Below are 18,450 nucleotides of genomic sequence, written 5' to 3' on the forward strand. Positions count from 1 at the left end.
ACATGGAACTTCCGACACTATCTACTTGCTCATTTATATATATTGTGAAAAGCAATGGTCCCATAACACTCCCCTGTGGCACGCCAGAGGTTACTTTAACGTCTGTAGACGTCTCTCCATTGAGAACAACATGCTGTGTTCTGTTTGCTAAAAACTCTTTAATCCAGCCACACAGCTGGTCTGATATTCCATTAGCTCTTACTTTGTTTATCAGCAAGTAGATGTGCAAAGTAAAAAGAGATGTATCTGGAAATAGTAAAAGGTATAAGGCATGCCATTACAGGCTGTCCAAGGGTAAAAGAGAGTAACTATGAGGAGGGATCTACACCTACATCAACATCTGTACTTTGCAAACTACTGTGAAGTGCATGGTAGAGGTATTTCCCATTATACCAGTTATTAGGGTCTTCTCCCATTCCATTCATGTATGGATTGTGGAAAAAATGATTGTTTAAATGTCTCCATTGTGCTGTAATTAATCTAATCTTGTTCTCACAATCCCTATGGGAGTGATAAGGAATGCAGTATAATTTTGGAGTCATCATTTAAATTTGATTCTTGAAACTTTGTAAGCAGTCTTTCTCAGGATAGTTTATGTCTATCTTCGAGAGAAAGAACAGGAATACAGCAGTCCCATTGGGCTTTTTAATTATTATTGCATACCAGATTTCAGCTATAAATAGCCATGTTAACTGCATTTGAGTGAGCTATAGTCAAATTAACTCCTGTCACCATATTGCTTTATTGGTGTACAGTCAGGAGTAAACTGGTGACATGTCCTGCTGGAAATTTGTTGGATTATTACTCCCATTGTGACAGGTTGTGGTATTTCTATCCTTCCTTATAATAATAGGTGGTCGCTGTCCACAATGGTTCAATATGGAGTCGAAGATGGTGAAGTGTCTCCAAAAGACTGCCAGTTCAGTTTCTTCAGCATCTGTGTGACACTCTCTCACAGGTCAAACATTCATCTTGCCCTTCTCTGTATACATTCAATATCGCCTGACCCCCGTTCGTTTTACCTAGTGTGGGTCCCACACGCTTTGGCTGTGTTCTAGGATGGGTCAAACGAGTGACTGGTAAATAACTTCTTTTGTAGATTGACTGCATTTTCCCAGTTTTCTATCAATAAACTGAAGTCTGCCACTTGCTTTATCCATGACTGAACCTATGTGATCAGTCCATTTCATATCCCTATAAAGTGCTACACCCCCAGGTATTTTTATGTGTTGACCAATCCCAAATATGAGTCATATTGCATAGTAATAGGATACTACTTTTTTTTTCATGGTGTGTAATAAATAAACACAACATTTTTATGAAGTAAGTGGATGTACAAAATGCATTCCTACACGTAAAGCTAAATTTATCTGTGAAACCTATGACAGTTTGTGACGATTATCATTGTGCATACTGCTATTACAGAAATGTGAACATCAATGAGTGAAGTATGTGGATATAAAATACAATTTTATACAACTGTTCTACATCGGACATCTACATGTTCAGTTATCAGCTCCAAGGAAAAAGTGGCAGATATCTTAAGAAAAGCATTTATGAGTTCACAATTCAACAGGGTGTTTCAGGTTGGGGACATTGAAAGTGAGAGATGCTTGGTGTGTTAATGTTTGTGCTTGTGATTTGCCACATGTATGTGTCATTTTTGGAAGTTCCCATTGGAATTATTAAATAGAGGGGGATGTTTGGAAGTATGAACAACTTGGTAATTATACTTTTATATTTTCTCCTCTGTTATATGTGTTCCTCTCAGCCTTTGTTCTTGTTCAGTATCTTGCCAGCAATGGTGGCTCTCCAGTAATTGTAATATTGGTTAAACTATTATTAGGTTTCCCAATTTTTAACTAGATAATATTCAGAGAAGTTTCTAGTTACAATATAAGGCTTGCGAGTGGCGAATCACATTTACTTTTGGGATAGAATTTCTGCGAGGATCTATAACAGAGAGTTGTAGAAGCACGGAATAAAAACACCTACATCGGCAAAATGATTGTATCGATAGGAACGAGGGGACAAGCATAATAAGAATAGCTCAAACTATGTCTAATGTAGAGATCATTAATAGTTTCTTTTTACATTTGTTTACGTGTGTGTGAACGAAGACGTCGAAGTATTTACGTTATATTTCTGGCCCGCACGCCCTAGACATTGCTTGTTATTCCTGCACCCTAATCATTGTTGGTTTTCGACTTTTTAACTACAGTTTCATATAATGGAAAAAAGTACGCGAATCAGTTTCGAATGTACCAATGTTCCCTTTAGTATATATTTACTTCACATGTTTTTCTTTTAATTCAGACAGATATAATTAAGAAAATAGCCATATTTAGTTACGACGTTGTCCACATCCGTAATATTTACTCTCGCAACTTGAAATGAGCAGTCATTAAATTTATTCACCACCAGTGCCCAGCCGCCATTTTTTTAAATGATTTCTGTTGCTGCCAACTGTCGGTGACCACACGCACTACGAGATGATCCGCAGCGCTGTTATGCGGTGAAGTTTTGCAGTAGCTGCGACAGCAAAAGTTAACCTACACACGAGTGGCTTTTGACATTAGTGTCGTCACTGGGTAGTGTGTTGATGCGATCAATAACATTTTAAGAGTGTGTTCTCCCTCGCTTGTTATGTGTACTACTTCATACCGTCGTGCAGTATCAACAATAACAACAACAATAAAAGTTATAACGAAATCGTTTAGTGCTGCAGCTTATTGCTAGCAGCAAAGATGTCTGGAGAGGAATGCGAATCAGGAATGGATTATTCAGAGGACGAGTGTGGCTACGCGGATTATTACAATGACGAGGATGATTGCGAAATGGAGCAACCGGACCCGACGAAGCGAGATCCAGAATATTTCAGCTACGAGTGCCTGAGTGTGGAAGAAGTGGAACGGCATCTAAACGTCTCAGTTGAAGCATTAAGTAACAGCTTGCAGATAACCCCATCATTAGCTAAAGTGCTGTTGCATACTAACCGGTGGTCAGTGCAGGACATAGTGAAGAAATTCGGTGACGAATCTGTGAACCTCCTGGACCGCAAGTCGTCTGCGTCTTCTACAACGGGGGCTGTGGATCAGGGACAGATCCGCACAACCCTACAAGCCATTCAGTGTCCAGTGTGCCTACTAACGCAGCCGCATGATAAATTTAGCGCCCTTTCGTGCGGTCACAAGTTCTGTAAGGACTGTTGGTCGGTGCACTTTGAGGTGCAAATACTGCAGGGAGTTTCGACAGGCATTGGCTGCATGGCGAAAGACTGTGACGTTCTCGCTCCAGAAGACTTCGTTCTGTCACAGGTCTCACGGCCTGCCACCAGAGAGAGGTACCTTATTTCTCATATTTTTCAGCTTCTAATTAATAGACTTATTTTCACCCCCCCCCCCTACACACACACACACACACACACACACACACACACACACACACACACACACACACACACTTGGATTCTTATACAGTTTAGCCTCAAATTTATGTCCCAGTTGTTATTGTATTGGCCGTCCCTCTCCATCAATCCCTTGTGTCGTTTTTAAAATGTATTCTGCTGGATAACTTCTGTTAAATTACATTTGTATCATGTTTCCCATGTTATTCAAAAACAATACAAGAAGTTCTAGAGACCATTGTCAATGTAATTATTCAGCCAGAAACTTGCTTTAAATGCTCAGAAATTTAAAATTGTGCACTTCGCAGAACGAAAAATGTAGTATGACTGATATCAGTGAGTCACTATTGGAGTTAGCTAACTCATACAAATATCTGCTTGTACTACTTTGTAGGGATATGAAATGGAATGATCACATCGTCTCAGCTACAAAGGAGGTTCCTCACAAATCACATGTGTAAGTGGTTCTAGAATATGTGTGTGGGACCTGTACCGGAGAGGATTAACAGGAAATACTGAATAGAAGGACAGCATGAACAGTCCCTGGTTTGTTTGATCCATGGCAGAGTGTCACAGAGATACAGAAGGCAGTGAAGTGGTAGACTGGTAGAAGCTAGGTATAAAAGTTTCTGCCTCAAGAAAGTCTATTATCAAGGTTTCAAGAACTGGCTTTAATTGGTGACTCTAGGAATATATCACAACCCCCTGTGTATTGCTCACATAGGGATTCTGAGGTTAAAATAAGAATAATTACTGCATGCCAAGAGGCATTCAACAACATTCTTCCTGTGCTCCTTATGTGAATGAAACGGGAAGAGACCCTAATAACTGGTACAGTGGGGCGTACCCTCTGCCATGCACCTCTTGCTGGTTTGCAGAGTATAGATGTGGATGTACATGTAGAGTGTTGTGCAGTTTTCTGTGGAGTGTCACCCACCATGACATGCACACTTATGGCAGATCAGGGTAGTGTGTGGTTCAATTGACTTCAATTTGAACATATTTATTGGCAGTAGAATTGTCTGTGATTCACTGTGGTGTAGCACTCAACCCATCCAAAAAATCATTGCATATTTGGAGTGTTCTATAAATGTGGGATCAAGGCTCCAGTTTTGGCTACTACCCCAAATATGACCACTCTGGTGTAATTAGTAAAATTTTAATCTCTTTTGAATACCAACTACTCTTACAATAGTGTATTACAGTCAAAATGAAATGTTCTGTTCAGTTAGGTGTAGATGCCTTTTCTTGTTCGGAGTTGTAATTTTGTGAAAAGGTCTATTTTGAAGAAGTTGAACTTAATAGCATTTTTCTTTAAGCAATGCAGTATCAGTTTTTCATATTCTGCATGATTAAATAAAACATCAGTAGAAACTTAACTTGTTAGTAGGTAAGGTTTCATTTCTTACAAGTTAAATGTTGTACAACCCAAAAGTACACTTAAACTTCTGTGGCCAGCAACAGATCCATATTTATTCTTGGTTCCGTGTTATGGCCATGCTTGTGTCCATAAGTGGAGACATATGCATGTCCTGTTTTTGCCACTTAAAAATTTATACGAAACATCTATAATACAAATTTTGTCTGTATTTTAACTAAGCTAGTTTCATTTAAGTGGGCCTATTTAAAATATTTCTGGTATTTTTTAATATCAAGATAGACCCAATTAATAGGATTGCTGGAGCATCCCATATTAATTTCTCTATCCTTGTAACATACTAAAATATGCAATACAAATTATGAAATGTAACATTTTTAGCTCAAGGATTTTGAGTCAACCAAAGAACAAGAGGTTTCAGTAATCTCCCAATGAAGTTAAATAGGCCCTGGAGGCTATTGTTGAGGAAAGGAAGGCTGCTACTGGCTCTACAATGCTCCAACAACATTAAGAAATACAATTTCTGGTCTACCTCCACAAGAATCTACTGTCACCATGTTTTTGTCTCTAATGGGGTTTCTAGGTACTAAGAAAAATCTCCATGTGTCTATGCGAAACCTTACTGTAAAGGCAGGTTCGTAAATTTCTAAGTCTCCTTTGCAAACATTCTGCCTGAGAAAAAGTGATATGACTTTCTGGAGAGATACAAAAGTTTAGTCACAAAGATGCTGAATGTTAGTGGCGTCAGAGGTTTTTTGACTGGGAAGGGGGGGGGGGGGAAGAAAAAAAAAAGTAGTTCCAGGAAGAACCTGAAAATGTAAATAATAAGGATATGTCAGATGATCCTAACAGAGTTTTTATTATGGATAAAACCTTTTTTCTGGCTCCTGAAGGGGAATTAATCATAGATAGAATTACAACAATTTTCATTAGGCTAATTGTTTTTCTGTTCCACTCAGTTGTTGTAACTTTATGTACTTTGTGCTATTTTGTTTCCTTATGTGCTTGTGTAAACAACAAATTACTTTATAGCAAATTGATTTTACAACAACTCAAAGCCCCAGTTTTATTATAGGCCCCTAATATGCAGCCAAAAGTGCGGAAATGACTGGGCAGCCATAGCTAGAATTAATGTGGCCAAAACTTGGGAAATGTATGAATTTATTCAATTTTTTTAAAATTTGTTATAAAACTTAAAAACATATATTCCTACATAGTTATAATGTACAGGCTTGGAAACAATAGGTATTATTTTTTGAAGTAATTTGCAAACTTTATTTCTGTAGTGAACATATAGCCTATTCTGAATTGTCTGTAAGATGGCCATAAGTGGTGCCTTTGCCCTAATTACATCTAATCGTGATGTGAGTGCCTCCCTCCTACGGAGGCACAAAGATTTGCATTGTGTGAAACACTATGGAAACCTCAGTTCTAAAACTTTGTTTTTGTTTATGCTCTGTGTGCGTTTTTTCCCCTGTATTTTGCAACATAAAGTATGATAAAAATTTGTTTTTCTTTCTTGCTACAAAAATATCTTTTATCTACCACAAAAAGATCAGAATGAAAGTGGACAAGTCCATTAAAGTCAGTTTCCAGAGTAATGTCTGGAAAGGGAAACCAACGTTAATTAATTAAGCATGCAATTTCAATTGTTTCACAGTTCAGGTACTATATCTTTGGTAAGTATTTAAATAGGCTAGTATGCTACTTTATATTCACTTACTCGAATACAGTTATTATGCTTTTACCCATTGTAGATGTGGAACACTGTAAAAGATGGATGGAGGTTATTGGAATGGCTGCAGGCAGTCGTTTTTCATGATGGTAGAGATTGTTTTATTTTACCATCACCAGTTTTGAGGTGCATAGTGACTCATCGTCAGATGGTATACATGTCTTCTTTGTTTGTTAACGTTTTTGCGGATCAATGTGTGTAGTGCTATGTTTGCCAACATCACATGTGCTCCAAGAATAAACACAGATTGTAAATAACTCCACATGTCAATTCCCACAAGGCTACTAACAAATAAAAAATGTATGCTGTGTGATGATGAGTTGCTGTGTGTCTTGAAAGCAGTGGGGCCATGGTAAACAAAAAAATTCCGTCGCCACAGAGGTGACCGGTTGCATTCGTTTTGATGATTTTCGTACTGTTATTGCTTGGAAGGATAAAATTTATTGGATGTGGTTCACTTTCTCTCTGAAACTTCAAGGAAAATGTATGGCATGAAATTTATTATCAGTATTAGTTTTGTATTAAGGAATATACGTATCTGTTTCTCATTATATCAGTTAAAACACCTTTCATATTCTCAATTTTCAAAGAACTGGTGCTTAGATACCCTGTAATTTTATTACACATAACACAACTGCATACTGAAGTTCTTAATATTCGAATAATAAGCACTAATATTGTCATTGTCATTCTGCAAAGTGCTATTGCTAGAGCATGTGTTCAAATCTACTGCAATGTCTTTAAAGTATATGTGATTCATTGGTGTATCATATTGCAGGGATGATTTCAAATTGCTCTTCTCTTGTATCCTCACTGGTCTTCTGGATATATCAATTGAATATTGATGCATAGTTGCTTGACTTCGCAGAGGTTTTCTTTGTCCTTTGTTTCCCAGATTACCCTTTTGATACAGGATTTGTTTGTTCAAATACTAATTTAAGGAAAGCCTTATTAAAATTTCGGATAGCATATAATCATGCAATTGATAGCCAGTCTACTTTCAAATAGTTATTACGCTTCCCAAAGTTCAGGTGCTTGCAACTTATTTCTGGTAACTACTGTGAGTTTAGACTTAAATTCCTCTTTGTTGATTTTAGAGTTATGATCCAATGCTCTGACATGTAAATATATTGTTGTTTTGTAACAATATTATGAGAAGGATACTTGCTACTCACCACATAGCGGAAATCCTTAGTCGCAGACAGGCACAACAAAGACTGTCGAAAAGTGAGCTTTCAGCCAACAAGGTCTTCATTGAAAATAGCCCCCACTCCCCCCTCCCCCACACACATGATCACAGTCTGTAGCTGTTGAAGCTGAGATTGTGGTCATGTATGTGCGATTTGCATTTGTGTGAGTGTGTGTGTATGATGTCTGTTTCTGATGAAGGCCTTGTTGGCTGAAAGCTCACTTTCTGCGACTCAGCATCTCTGCTATGTGGTGAGTAGCAACTATCCTTTTCATAAAATTGTTACATTCCATCCTGGATTTTCCATTGTTTCATTGTTCTTTTTACTCTTTTTTTTTTCAATTATATCAAGTCTAAAATCCTAGACAGCAAGAATTTTGGATGCATAGTATCTGTTTTTAGATCAGACACTTGATCCAGTTTTAATGGAGATGTCACCATTCAGACGTTTCAATTTTGTCCAGTATGTGAGTCTAGAAGCAGAATGCTTGAAGTTTCAGACATTCTGTCTTAAATATTCACCGATACTAGATTCTGTCGATATTTCTTTAAAACCGTCTGCCACTTCATGGAACCATTTAAACTCAAATACAAGTATTGCTGTTTATTTACAAAACATTAAAACTGAAAAGATAGGTACTCGAGGTGTCTGTAAATGTTATAAAACAAGACTGTTGTGAAGTTGGTTCACTAAAACTGAAAGCAGTTGACTGCCTTTTTTAGGGAAACAGGTCTGATGTAACATGGTGAAAAATTGATGCTACACTGTCAAGTAGCATTCCTATTTCAGTTTTACAGAGTACTCGGCAACACTGACCACTTGCCTAGCTCGAATTTATTGCTAATCTCTTGCCTGGTGCAAAGTCCCAGAGTGTCTGGAAAAAATCATAAGTGACTCCTGTATATCAGAAGGGTAAAAGAACTGACCCACAAAATTATGGACTGATATCTTTAACATATATTTGCTGCAGAATCCTTGAAGATATTCTCAGTTCGAATATAAATCATTTCCGGGAGAGGGGAAAGTGTCTGTCCACAACCCAGCAAGGATTTTAAAAAGTGTTGCTTGTGCAAAACGCAGTTTGTCCTTTGCTCACATGATATGCTGCCGCAAACTGTGGGCAAAGAGCGAGAGACAGATTCCATATTTCTATGTTTCTGAAAAGCCTTTGACACAGTGCTGTTTATGAAAGTAGAAGCATGTGGAATAGATTTCCAGATACGCGAGTGGCTCTAAACCTTCCCAAGTAAGGCAAACCTGTACATTGTACTCGACCGCTAGTGTTCGTCAGAGACGAGGGTATTGTCAGCAGTGCCCCAGGTAAATTTGATAGGAGTGCTATTATCCTATATATACGAGGTGGAGTTTGAAAATAAGTTTCCCCTGTCGACTGTGGGCAGAGTTGTGTGATATGGGTGAAAGACGACATGGAAGGTAAACACGCAAGTGCGAGACACCGATACACTATTGGGTAGAGGTTGACCACAATCGAGCAGATGGGGTTGTCGCAGAGCCTGAGCAAAGTGGAGGCCAACCACTCAGTCTTTTCCCGGAGATATGGAGAGAAGGTGTGTTTTGGAATCGTGGTCACAGGCAGAAGTGAGAGCTGTTATCTGCTATGAATGGGCACGTGGTGTATCAGGCACAGAAATTCATAACCACCTTGTTGAGGTGTACGGGTCAGGTGTGATGTCGAGGCAAATGGTGCGGAGGTGGTGACAGCAATTCAGTGATGGACGTCAGCAAGTGCAAGTCATACCGAGCCCTTGAAAGACGCGCACGGCCACTACAGATGCAACTGTCGGGAAGGTGGATGACACGATTAAAGCGAACTGACGTATCTCCATCGATAGACTAGTGGCAGAACTTGGAATTGGACACGAGCGAGCTCACTAGATCATCCACGACATTCTTCGATACAGGACGGTGTCGGCACAATGGGTGCCCCGCTAACTGACCCTGACACACACAGAACAACGCACGTCGTTCAGGCTGGAACAGCTCGTGCGTTACCACAAATCTGGCACTGACCTTCTGTTTTGGATTGTGACGTGGGTCCACCATTACACGCTCGAATCAAAGGCTGCATCCGTGGAGCGGAAACATCCGTCATCACCTGTTCGAAAGAACTCCATCTGCAGGTAAAGTGCTACTCACCGTTTTCTGGGACGCCAAAGGAGTTTTGCTGCTGGACTTTCTGGAGGATGCAACTGTCAATGCTGCACGGTACTGTGCCACTCTGTTGAAATTGAAAGAGGTGATTCGGGAAAAGCGGCCTGGCCTTCTCAGATCTGGTGTTCTGCTGTCGGATGACAATGCGAGACCACACACGGCGACGGCAACGCAAAACCGTATTGCAACTCTTGGTTGGGAATGCGTACACCATCCGCCCTACAGTCCGAATCTCGCACCAAGTGACTTCCGTCTGTTTCCTGCTTTGAAGAAGACTCTCGGCAGAAAGTGCTTTGGCAGCGATGCTGACGTCTAACGAACCGTTCAACGCTTCTTCCGTATGCAACACCCTGATTTTTTCCTGGAAGGCTTTTTGAAGCTTATAAAGCAGTATGACAAATGTCTCAATGTACTTTGAAATTATGTAGAAAAATAAAGATATGTCTTATCTTTAATGTCTCATTCTCTTTTTTTTCCTTTCACACGCAACGCTGACCACAGTTGACAGTGGAAACGTATTTTCCAACTCCCCCCTCCTACATAAATGATCTGGCAGAGGGGTGGGCAGCAATCTGGCGTTGTTTGCTGGCGATTCTGTAGTGTACAGAAGGGTGTCATTATTGAGTGACTGTAACGGGATACAGGGTGACTTAGATAAAATTTGTAGTTGTTGTGATGAATGGCAGCTAGCTCTAAATGTAGAAAAATGTAAGTTAATGTGGATGACGTTGAAAAAGAGTCAGAAATGTAATGAGCACGTAAAGATTGTACTAGGGAAGGTGAATGGTTAACTTTGGTTTATTGGCAGATTTTATCAAAGTGTGTTTTATTGTGTAAGAATGTGTAAAATGTGATTTATTAGTCTCATTACATACATTGTACAGATCATATGATCTGTTGTACAGGAGACACATCAAGTTTAGCAAAAATATAATTATAGTGATTTACAGAAATTCTTTTTACACTATTTCAAGAATAATGCCAATAAATACAACACTACAATATTTACTATAAAGTAACAGTTTACCAATTTCCTATGTTGTACACAGACAACAATACAATATTAGCTATCGATTTTTATTGTTCAAAGTGTCAGACTGTTTTCCACGAATTCAATGGTGTAGTAACGTTTCTCCATTAAAATATTTTGGAGTAAACTTTTCAGCAAACCAAGGGCCATTGGTAATATGTTTATTCCTTTTAATTTGGTATATATTATATGTTTTATAGGAAACCACATATAGGACACTAGAGCAAGTGCTAGGGATCCCCACCAGATTAGATTAAAGGAAGAAATTGAAGCAGTTCAGAGGCGGGCTTCTAGATGTTGCTGGTAGGTTCGAACAACATGCAAACATTATGGAGATATAAATGTAGGCTTCTGCAGCCATTGTCACACTCAATAAAATTTTTCTGGGTTTGTGACCGCATTCTCAATATACAGGGTGAACACGAAGTCTTTCCCTGATTATAACAATTTATTACAGAATAACTGTTCAACATAATAATTTACATTGATGCCGTTACATAGGTTAGTGTTAGTAGTTTTTTTTAAGACCACTTACGTTAGTAAACCTCAACGTGTGCTCCCTTGGGTAGCTCGGAAATTGCAGTTCCCACCAGATGTTTCTTAACATGTGTTCTGTCACAGTACCCACAGCAGCTTCTATCCTAGCCTTCAGTTCGTTGACGTCAGCAACTGGTGTGAGAAAGACTCTGTCCTTGATACAGCCCCAGAAAAAGAGTCAAGGGGCGTAATGTCTGGAGAGCGGGGTGGCCAGGGTGTTGGACCGTTCCTTCCAATCCACCGATCCGGAAATGTTTCATCCAGGAAGTCACGCACCGTCAGAGCCATGGGGGGAGGAGGGGGGGGGGGCGGCGGCGAATGCTCCATCTTGCTGGAAAAGTATCCATGGTTGATATTCTTCTAACTGTGCGACAATGAACTGTTGCAAAACGTCTAAGTAAATGTTAGCGGCAATGGATTTTTCCACAAAAAAATGTCCAAAAACCTTGTTATGCATGAGGCCGCACCAAACATTAGCTTTTTCCCTGTCTCGCTGTAACTGTACAGTAGCATGTGGAGACTCTGAACTCCATATGGGGACATTATGTCTATTTACCATTCCAATGACATATGAAAGGTGGATTCATCGGTAAAGCATATGTGAATCAAGTAATTGTTAGTGCCATCAATCCTGTTGAGAGTCTCAGTTGCAAATTCAGCGCGTGTCACTAAATCATTGGGTTGCGAGGCCTGCACGATTTGCTCTTTGTAAGCATGCAACCTAAGCCTTTCATGAAGAATCTTCACCACACTTCCTTGCAGTATTTGAAGTTGACGTGATGCTTGACGAGTTGATTTAGACGAACTCCGTTGAAATGATTGCAGAACACAATTGACAGTTGCATCACCTACACGAGGCCTGCCACTTTGAGGACGATGTTCAACGCTGCCCGTTTTGTTAAAATCTGCATACCATGTAGCTTTATTGATTAAATGTCAGGAGGGGTGCATCCGTAAGAGTGCCAAAATGTACACTGAACACTGATGGGCGATTTCGTATTGTGAAACCAAAGCACACATTGCGCCTTCTCCTGCTTCTACGCCATTTTCCCAGCAACTGATGTGACCTAACAGACCGCATCGGTGTTGTGGAGCACTAGTGCCATCTGCTGGTCACAACAACTAGTAACACTAACCTATGTAATGGCATCAAAAGTAACTTATTATGTCAAACTGTTATTCTGTTATAAATTTTTATAATCAGGGCAAGACTTTGTGCTCGCCCTATATATAAAACTACCGACATTTCGGTCCCGGTTCACACCCTGAGGAAGGTCGCTTGCAACAGAGACCAAAACGTCGGTAGTTTTATATATGTTGACAATGCTCACAAACCCCACAAACCCAGAAAAAAAATTTATTGAATGTTACGGAGATACTTTGGGAAGTCGGGTGAGAATCCGTGGAGGAAGGTGACGTTCTTTTTGAGGAGGACTATCTACATCTACATGACTACTCTGCAATTCACATTTAAGTGCTTGGCAGAGGGTCCATCGAACCGCAATCCTACTATCTCTCTACCACTCCACTCCCGAACAGCGCACGGGAAAAACGAACACCTAAACCTTTCTCTCCGAGCTCTGATTTCTCTTATTTTATTTTGAGGATCATTCCTACCTATGTAGGTTGGGCTCAACCAAATATTTTCACATTCGAAAAAGAAGTTGGTGACTGAAATTTCCTAAATAGGTCTCTCCGCGACGAAAAACGTCTTTGCTTTAATGACTTACATCCCAACTCGCGTATCATATCTGCCCCACTCTCTCCCCTATTACGTGATAATACAAAACGAGCTGCCCTTTTTTGCACCGTTTCGATGTTCTCCGTCAATCCCACCTGGTAAGGATCCCACACCGCGCAGCAATATTCTAACAGAGGACGAACGAGTGTAGTGTAAGCTGTCTCTTTAGTGGACTTGTTGCATCTGCCAATGAAACGCAACCTTTGGCTCGCCTTCCCCACAATATTATCTATGTGGTCTTTCCAACTGAAGTTGTTCGTAATTTTAACACCCAGGTACTTCGTTGAATTGACAGCCTCGAGAATTGTACTATTTATCGAGTAATCGAATTCCGGCGGATTTCTTCTGGAACTCGTGTGGATCACCTCACACTTTTCGTTATTTAGCGTCAACTGCCACCTGCCACACCATACAGCAATCTTTTCTACATCACTTTGCAACTGATACTGGTCTTCGGATGACCTTACTAGACGGTAAATTACAGCATCATCTGCGAACAACCTAAGAGTACTGCTCAGATTGTCACTCAGGTCATTTATATAGATCAGGAACAGCAGAGGTCCCAGGACGCTTCCCTGGGGAACACCTGATATCACTTTAGTTTTACTCGACGATTTGCCGTCTATTACTATGAACTGTGACCTTCCTGACAGGAAACTATTGAGAACATTTAGAGAACTGACATTTGAGGCTGACTGTAGAATGATTCTACTACCTCCAACGTACAATCTGCATAAGGATAATGAAGATAAGATTAAAGAGATTAGGACTTGTACAGAGGCATATAGGCATTTTTCCCTTAGTCTGTTTGCAAGTGGAACAGGAAAGGTAATTGACTGGTATTGGTACTGTGTATCCTCTGCTACGCACTGTACGGTGGCTTACGAAATATATATGTAGATGTGGAATTGTTATGATATAGCACATAATAGAAGAGTGATTCAAAAAGTAATAGCAAAGTATTTTTTGTGAAGCATGTATTTACTTACAGATAAAAACAAGATGTCACTTTTCAAGGTAATTATCCTCCTTTTTGATACACTTCTCATACTGTTACACCAACTTTTCTGTTCCATTTGAATAAAAGAATTTCGATTGTGTCTGCAACCCAGAGTGTACAGTTTCCTTAGCCTCGTCTTCACTTTCAAATCGTCTTCCTCTGAGAGCGTCCTGCAGGGGTACAGACACACGGTAATCCGTAGGAACGAGATCGGGGGTGTATAGGGGATGCATTATGACCTCAAATCTCAGTCTCCGAATGATGGCAAAAGTTGCAGTTGAGGTGTGGGGGCACACATTGTCATGAGGGCGAACAACACCTCTCGTATTGCTGGCTGTAGTTTGTTCTCCAGTGTGGTGCTGGACCGAGCACTGTTAACTGTTTCACCCCTTTTCGGACAGTGCTCCAAAATCGGTCCATTCGTATCCTGGAAGAAGTCAAAAAGAACCTTTGCAGCAGAAAGTTGAGACTTGAATTATTTCTTGGCTAGAGAAGATGTATGTCGACTGTACGCGGCTCGTGTTCTCGTGGTCGCATTCTCCCTTCCCGAGCACAGGGTCCCGGGTTTGATTCCCGGCGTGATCAGGGATTTTCGCCTGCCTTGAGATGACTGGGTGGTTGTGTTGTCCTCATCATTCATGAAAGTGGCGAGATTGGACTGAGCAAGGTTGGGAATTTGTACGGGCGCTGATAGCTGCGCAGTTGAGTGCCCCACACATCTATCATCATCATCATTATCATCATCATGTCTGTCGCCATTCCAAAGACTGTCATTTGCTTTCTGGTTCATAGTGATGCACTCAGGTTTCGTCTCCTGTTGCGACACGTGTCAGAAAGTCGTGTCCTTCAGCGTTATATTGCACCGGAAATAATGTGGCTGCCTGAACACGGGTCATCTCGTGTTCAACAGTGGGCATCCTAGCCACCTGTCGTGCACACAAAATACGATACTTGAGAACCTCGCTAATAATGGTACGACTGGATTCGACACTGGTACTCAGATCTCTGGCTAATGCTTCTACAGAAATACGTCAGTTCTCGCGAATCGTGGCATTGGCAAGTCCCACAACTTTAGTAACGGTCTTGCTGGGACGACTAGAGTGGTGCTCTGCGACTGACGTATGTCTGGTTTTAAAGGCAACTACCCAGTCGTACACTCTTTTCTCACTAACGCAGCCGTCTTCATACCTTTCGAATATCCTTTTACAGATTTGTTGTGGTTTTGTGCCCTCCGACCACAAAAATTGTATTACTGCTCGTTGTTCTTTCTACGGTGCACACAGATAGGAATGTGGCCATTTTGTTTCAACTGCCTTTCCTATTCAGCTCGTCTTGCCATTTGTCAACATATGCCGGAACTTCTCAAAGCACGCATTTTCGCTTCCTGCAAGTTTAAATGCCTGATGTCTTAATTGCATTTAATATTGATAGTTTGCTATTACTTTTTGAATTACCCTTAGTATAACTTAGCATTATGGTGTTTAAGGGGGGAAATCTACATAAAATATCTACATAAGGAAAAAAAAAAAAAGATAATTGAAGTATAGGGTACCCCGAGGTACTACATGAGCTCGAAAGATGGGAGTTTGGTTGAGAGTTGACAAAGCCAGCAAATGTGTCACAGTAGAAAGCTCCTCAACCAAATCCCCCTACATTTCGTAATTTAATGTTGTTAATTATGTCAGCCATCTGTCATTCCTTGCGGTTTGTCTCTCTCACACGTTAACTGCATAATTGTTCTGTAGGCACACTATTGCTTTGATAAGTTTAACTGTACTGGTGGCAAACAGTGCAGTGTTAAGAGTGGAAAGGAGGTGTTTAAGATATGTCTCCTCAACAGCAATTACAGGGTCAGCGCCTTTCCCATTGCATGCTGTTGTCAACAATAGTTCTTGCGACGAATTAAGTTGACACGACAAAGCTCGACTCAGATGAAGAGAGAGAATTTGATTCTCGTTCTTTATTTACTACAGTTTGCAGAAGATATTATGTTCTTAATTTTTTATATTTTTATTCAGCGACAACAACTAATATTGTTTATATAAGAATATACAGCCTACAGTTGCAGGTTAACTTTATCGTTTACCTAGGTTTCAACGTTGGTAATAATGTCTTCTTCAGAACATGAAATATTATTTAAGTGTTTGCCTAAAACAAGCCATGTCTTAAGTAAACTTTATAAAACTTGATGCATAACCATAAGGTTTTGTCACTTCTATTAAACAAGCTGTAGCAAACTCACTTTAAGCCCGTTGTATGGGCCTCGTCGTGGGGAAGGCACACGAGGTAGCCGAGTTGACCGAGAGCACATTGTGATGGCCTGGAGGCTCAGCACAAGCATGGTGGAAACTGCACGACTTGTTGGGTGTTTGAGGAGTGCTGTGGTGAGTGTCTTCAACATGTGATGAAACCGAGGTGAAACCGTATCCAGACATCATGGGAATGGGCAGCCACATCTCATTACAGGTGTCAGACGTCGTAGTCTGGGCAGTCGGGTAAAATACAACAGGCGGTGAACTGTGGCAGAACTACACTACTGGCCATTAAAATTGCCACACCAAGAAGAAATGCAGATGATAAACGGGTATTCATTGGACAAATATATTATACTACAACTGACATGTGATTACATTTTCACACAATTTGGGTGCATACATCCTGAGAAATCAGTACCCAGCACAACCACCTCTGGCCATAATAACGGCCTCGATACGCCTGGGCATTGAGTCAAACAGAGCTTGGATGGCGTGCACAGGTACAGCTGCCCGTGCAGCTTCGACACGATACCACAGTTCATCGAGAGTAGTGACTGGCGTATTGTGACAAGCCAGTTGCTCGGCCACCATTGACCAGACGTTTTCAATTGGTGAGAGATCTGTAGAATGTGCTCGCCAGGGCAGCAGTCGAACATTTTCTGTATCCAGAAAGGCCCGTACAGGACCTGCAACATGTGGTCGTTCATTATCCTGCCGAAATGTAGGGTTTCGCAGGTATCGAATGAAGGATAGAGCCACGGGTCATAACACATCTGAAATGTAACGTCCACTGTTCAAAGTGCCGTCAATGCGAACGAGAGGTGACCGAGACGTGTAACCGAGGGCACTCCATACCGTCACGCCGGGCAATACGCCAGTATGGCGATGACGAATACACGCTTCCAATGTGCGTTCACTGCGATGTCACCAGACACTTATGTGACCATCACGATGCTGTAAACAGAACCTGCATTCATCCGAAAAAATGATGTTTTGCAATTTGTGCACCCAGGTTCGTCGTCGAGTACACCACCGCAGGCGCTCCTGTCTGTGATGCAGCTTCCAGGGTGATCGCAGCCACGGTCTGCAAGCTGATAGTCCGTGCTGCTGCAAACGTTGTCGAACTGTTGGTGCAGATGGTTGTTGTCTTGCAAACGTCCCCATCTGTTACTCAGGGATTGAGACATGGCTGCACGATCTGTTACAGCCGTGCGGATAGGATTGCTGTCATCTCGACTGCTAGTGATACGAGGCCTTTGGGATCCAGCACAGCATTCCGTATTACCCTCCTGAACCCACCGATTCCATATTCTGCTAACAGTCATTGGATATTGACCGACGCGAGCAGCAGTGTCGCCATACGATAAACCGCAATCGCGATAGGCTACAATCCGACCTTTATCAAAGTCGGAAACGTGACAGTACACATTTAACCTCCTTACACGAGGCATCACAACAACGTTTCACCACGTAACGCCGATCAACTGCTGTTTGTGTATGAGAAATCAGTTGGAAACTTTCCTCGTGTCAGCACGTTGTAGGTGTCGCCACCTGCACCAACCTTGTGTGAATGCTCTGAAAAGCTGATCATTTGCATATCACAGCATCTTGTTCCTGTCGGTTAAATTTCGCGTCTGTAGCACGTGATCTTCGTGGTGCAGCAATTTGGATGCCCAGTAGGGTAACATCAGGAGCACAAGTGTATCTGAACACACATTGCACCTAACACTCCTAAAGACAGGCCTCTGTAGCCGACAACCCGTGCGTGCGCCGGTGTTAGCTCCACGATATTGGCGACTGTGAGTGAAATGGGCACTAGACTTCAGCACAGTGGCTGAGCATTGCACGGTCTTACGAATCCCGATACCTCCTTCATAGTGCCGACGGGAGGGCGAGCTGATGGCGGCTCCATTGTGCTCTGGGGAACATTCATGTGGGCATCCCTGGGTGCAGTGCAGCTCATGCGAGGCACTGTAACGGCCAAGGAGTATTGTACACTCTTTGCT

The 18,450-nt window shown here is 41.3% G+C and overlaps 1 protein-coding gene across 2 annotated transcripts in view; it reads left to right on the top strand.

Annotated features, from left to right (window-relative positions):
* Positions 1 to 2,516: 2,516 nt before the first annotated feature.
* Positions 2,517 to 18,450, top strand: part of LOC124720119 (potential E3 ubiquitin-protein ligase ariadne-2) — a 96,723-nt gene continuing 80,789 nt past the window's right edge. For both annotated transcript variants that reach the window (XM_047245418.1, XM_047245419.1), the window contains exon 1: positions 2,517 to 3,343. In XM_047245418.1, coding sequence (XP_047101374.1) covers positions 2,748 to 3,343 — 596 coding nt within the window. In that variant the 5' untranslated portion in view covers positions 2,517 to 2,747. The remainder of the gene's footprint in view (positions 3,344 to 18,450) is intronic.

This window comes from Schistocerca piceifrons, chromosome 11 (assembly GCF_021461385.2).
Source record: "Schistocerca piceifrons isolate TAMUIC-IGC-003096 chromosome 11, iqSchPice1.1, whole genome shotgun sequence".
Taxonomy (NCBI): Eukaryota; Metazoa; Arthropoda; class Insecta; order Orthoptera; family Acrididae; genus Schistocerca; species Schistocerca piceifrons.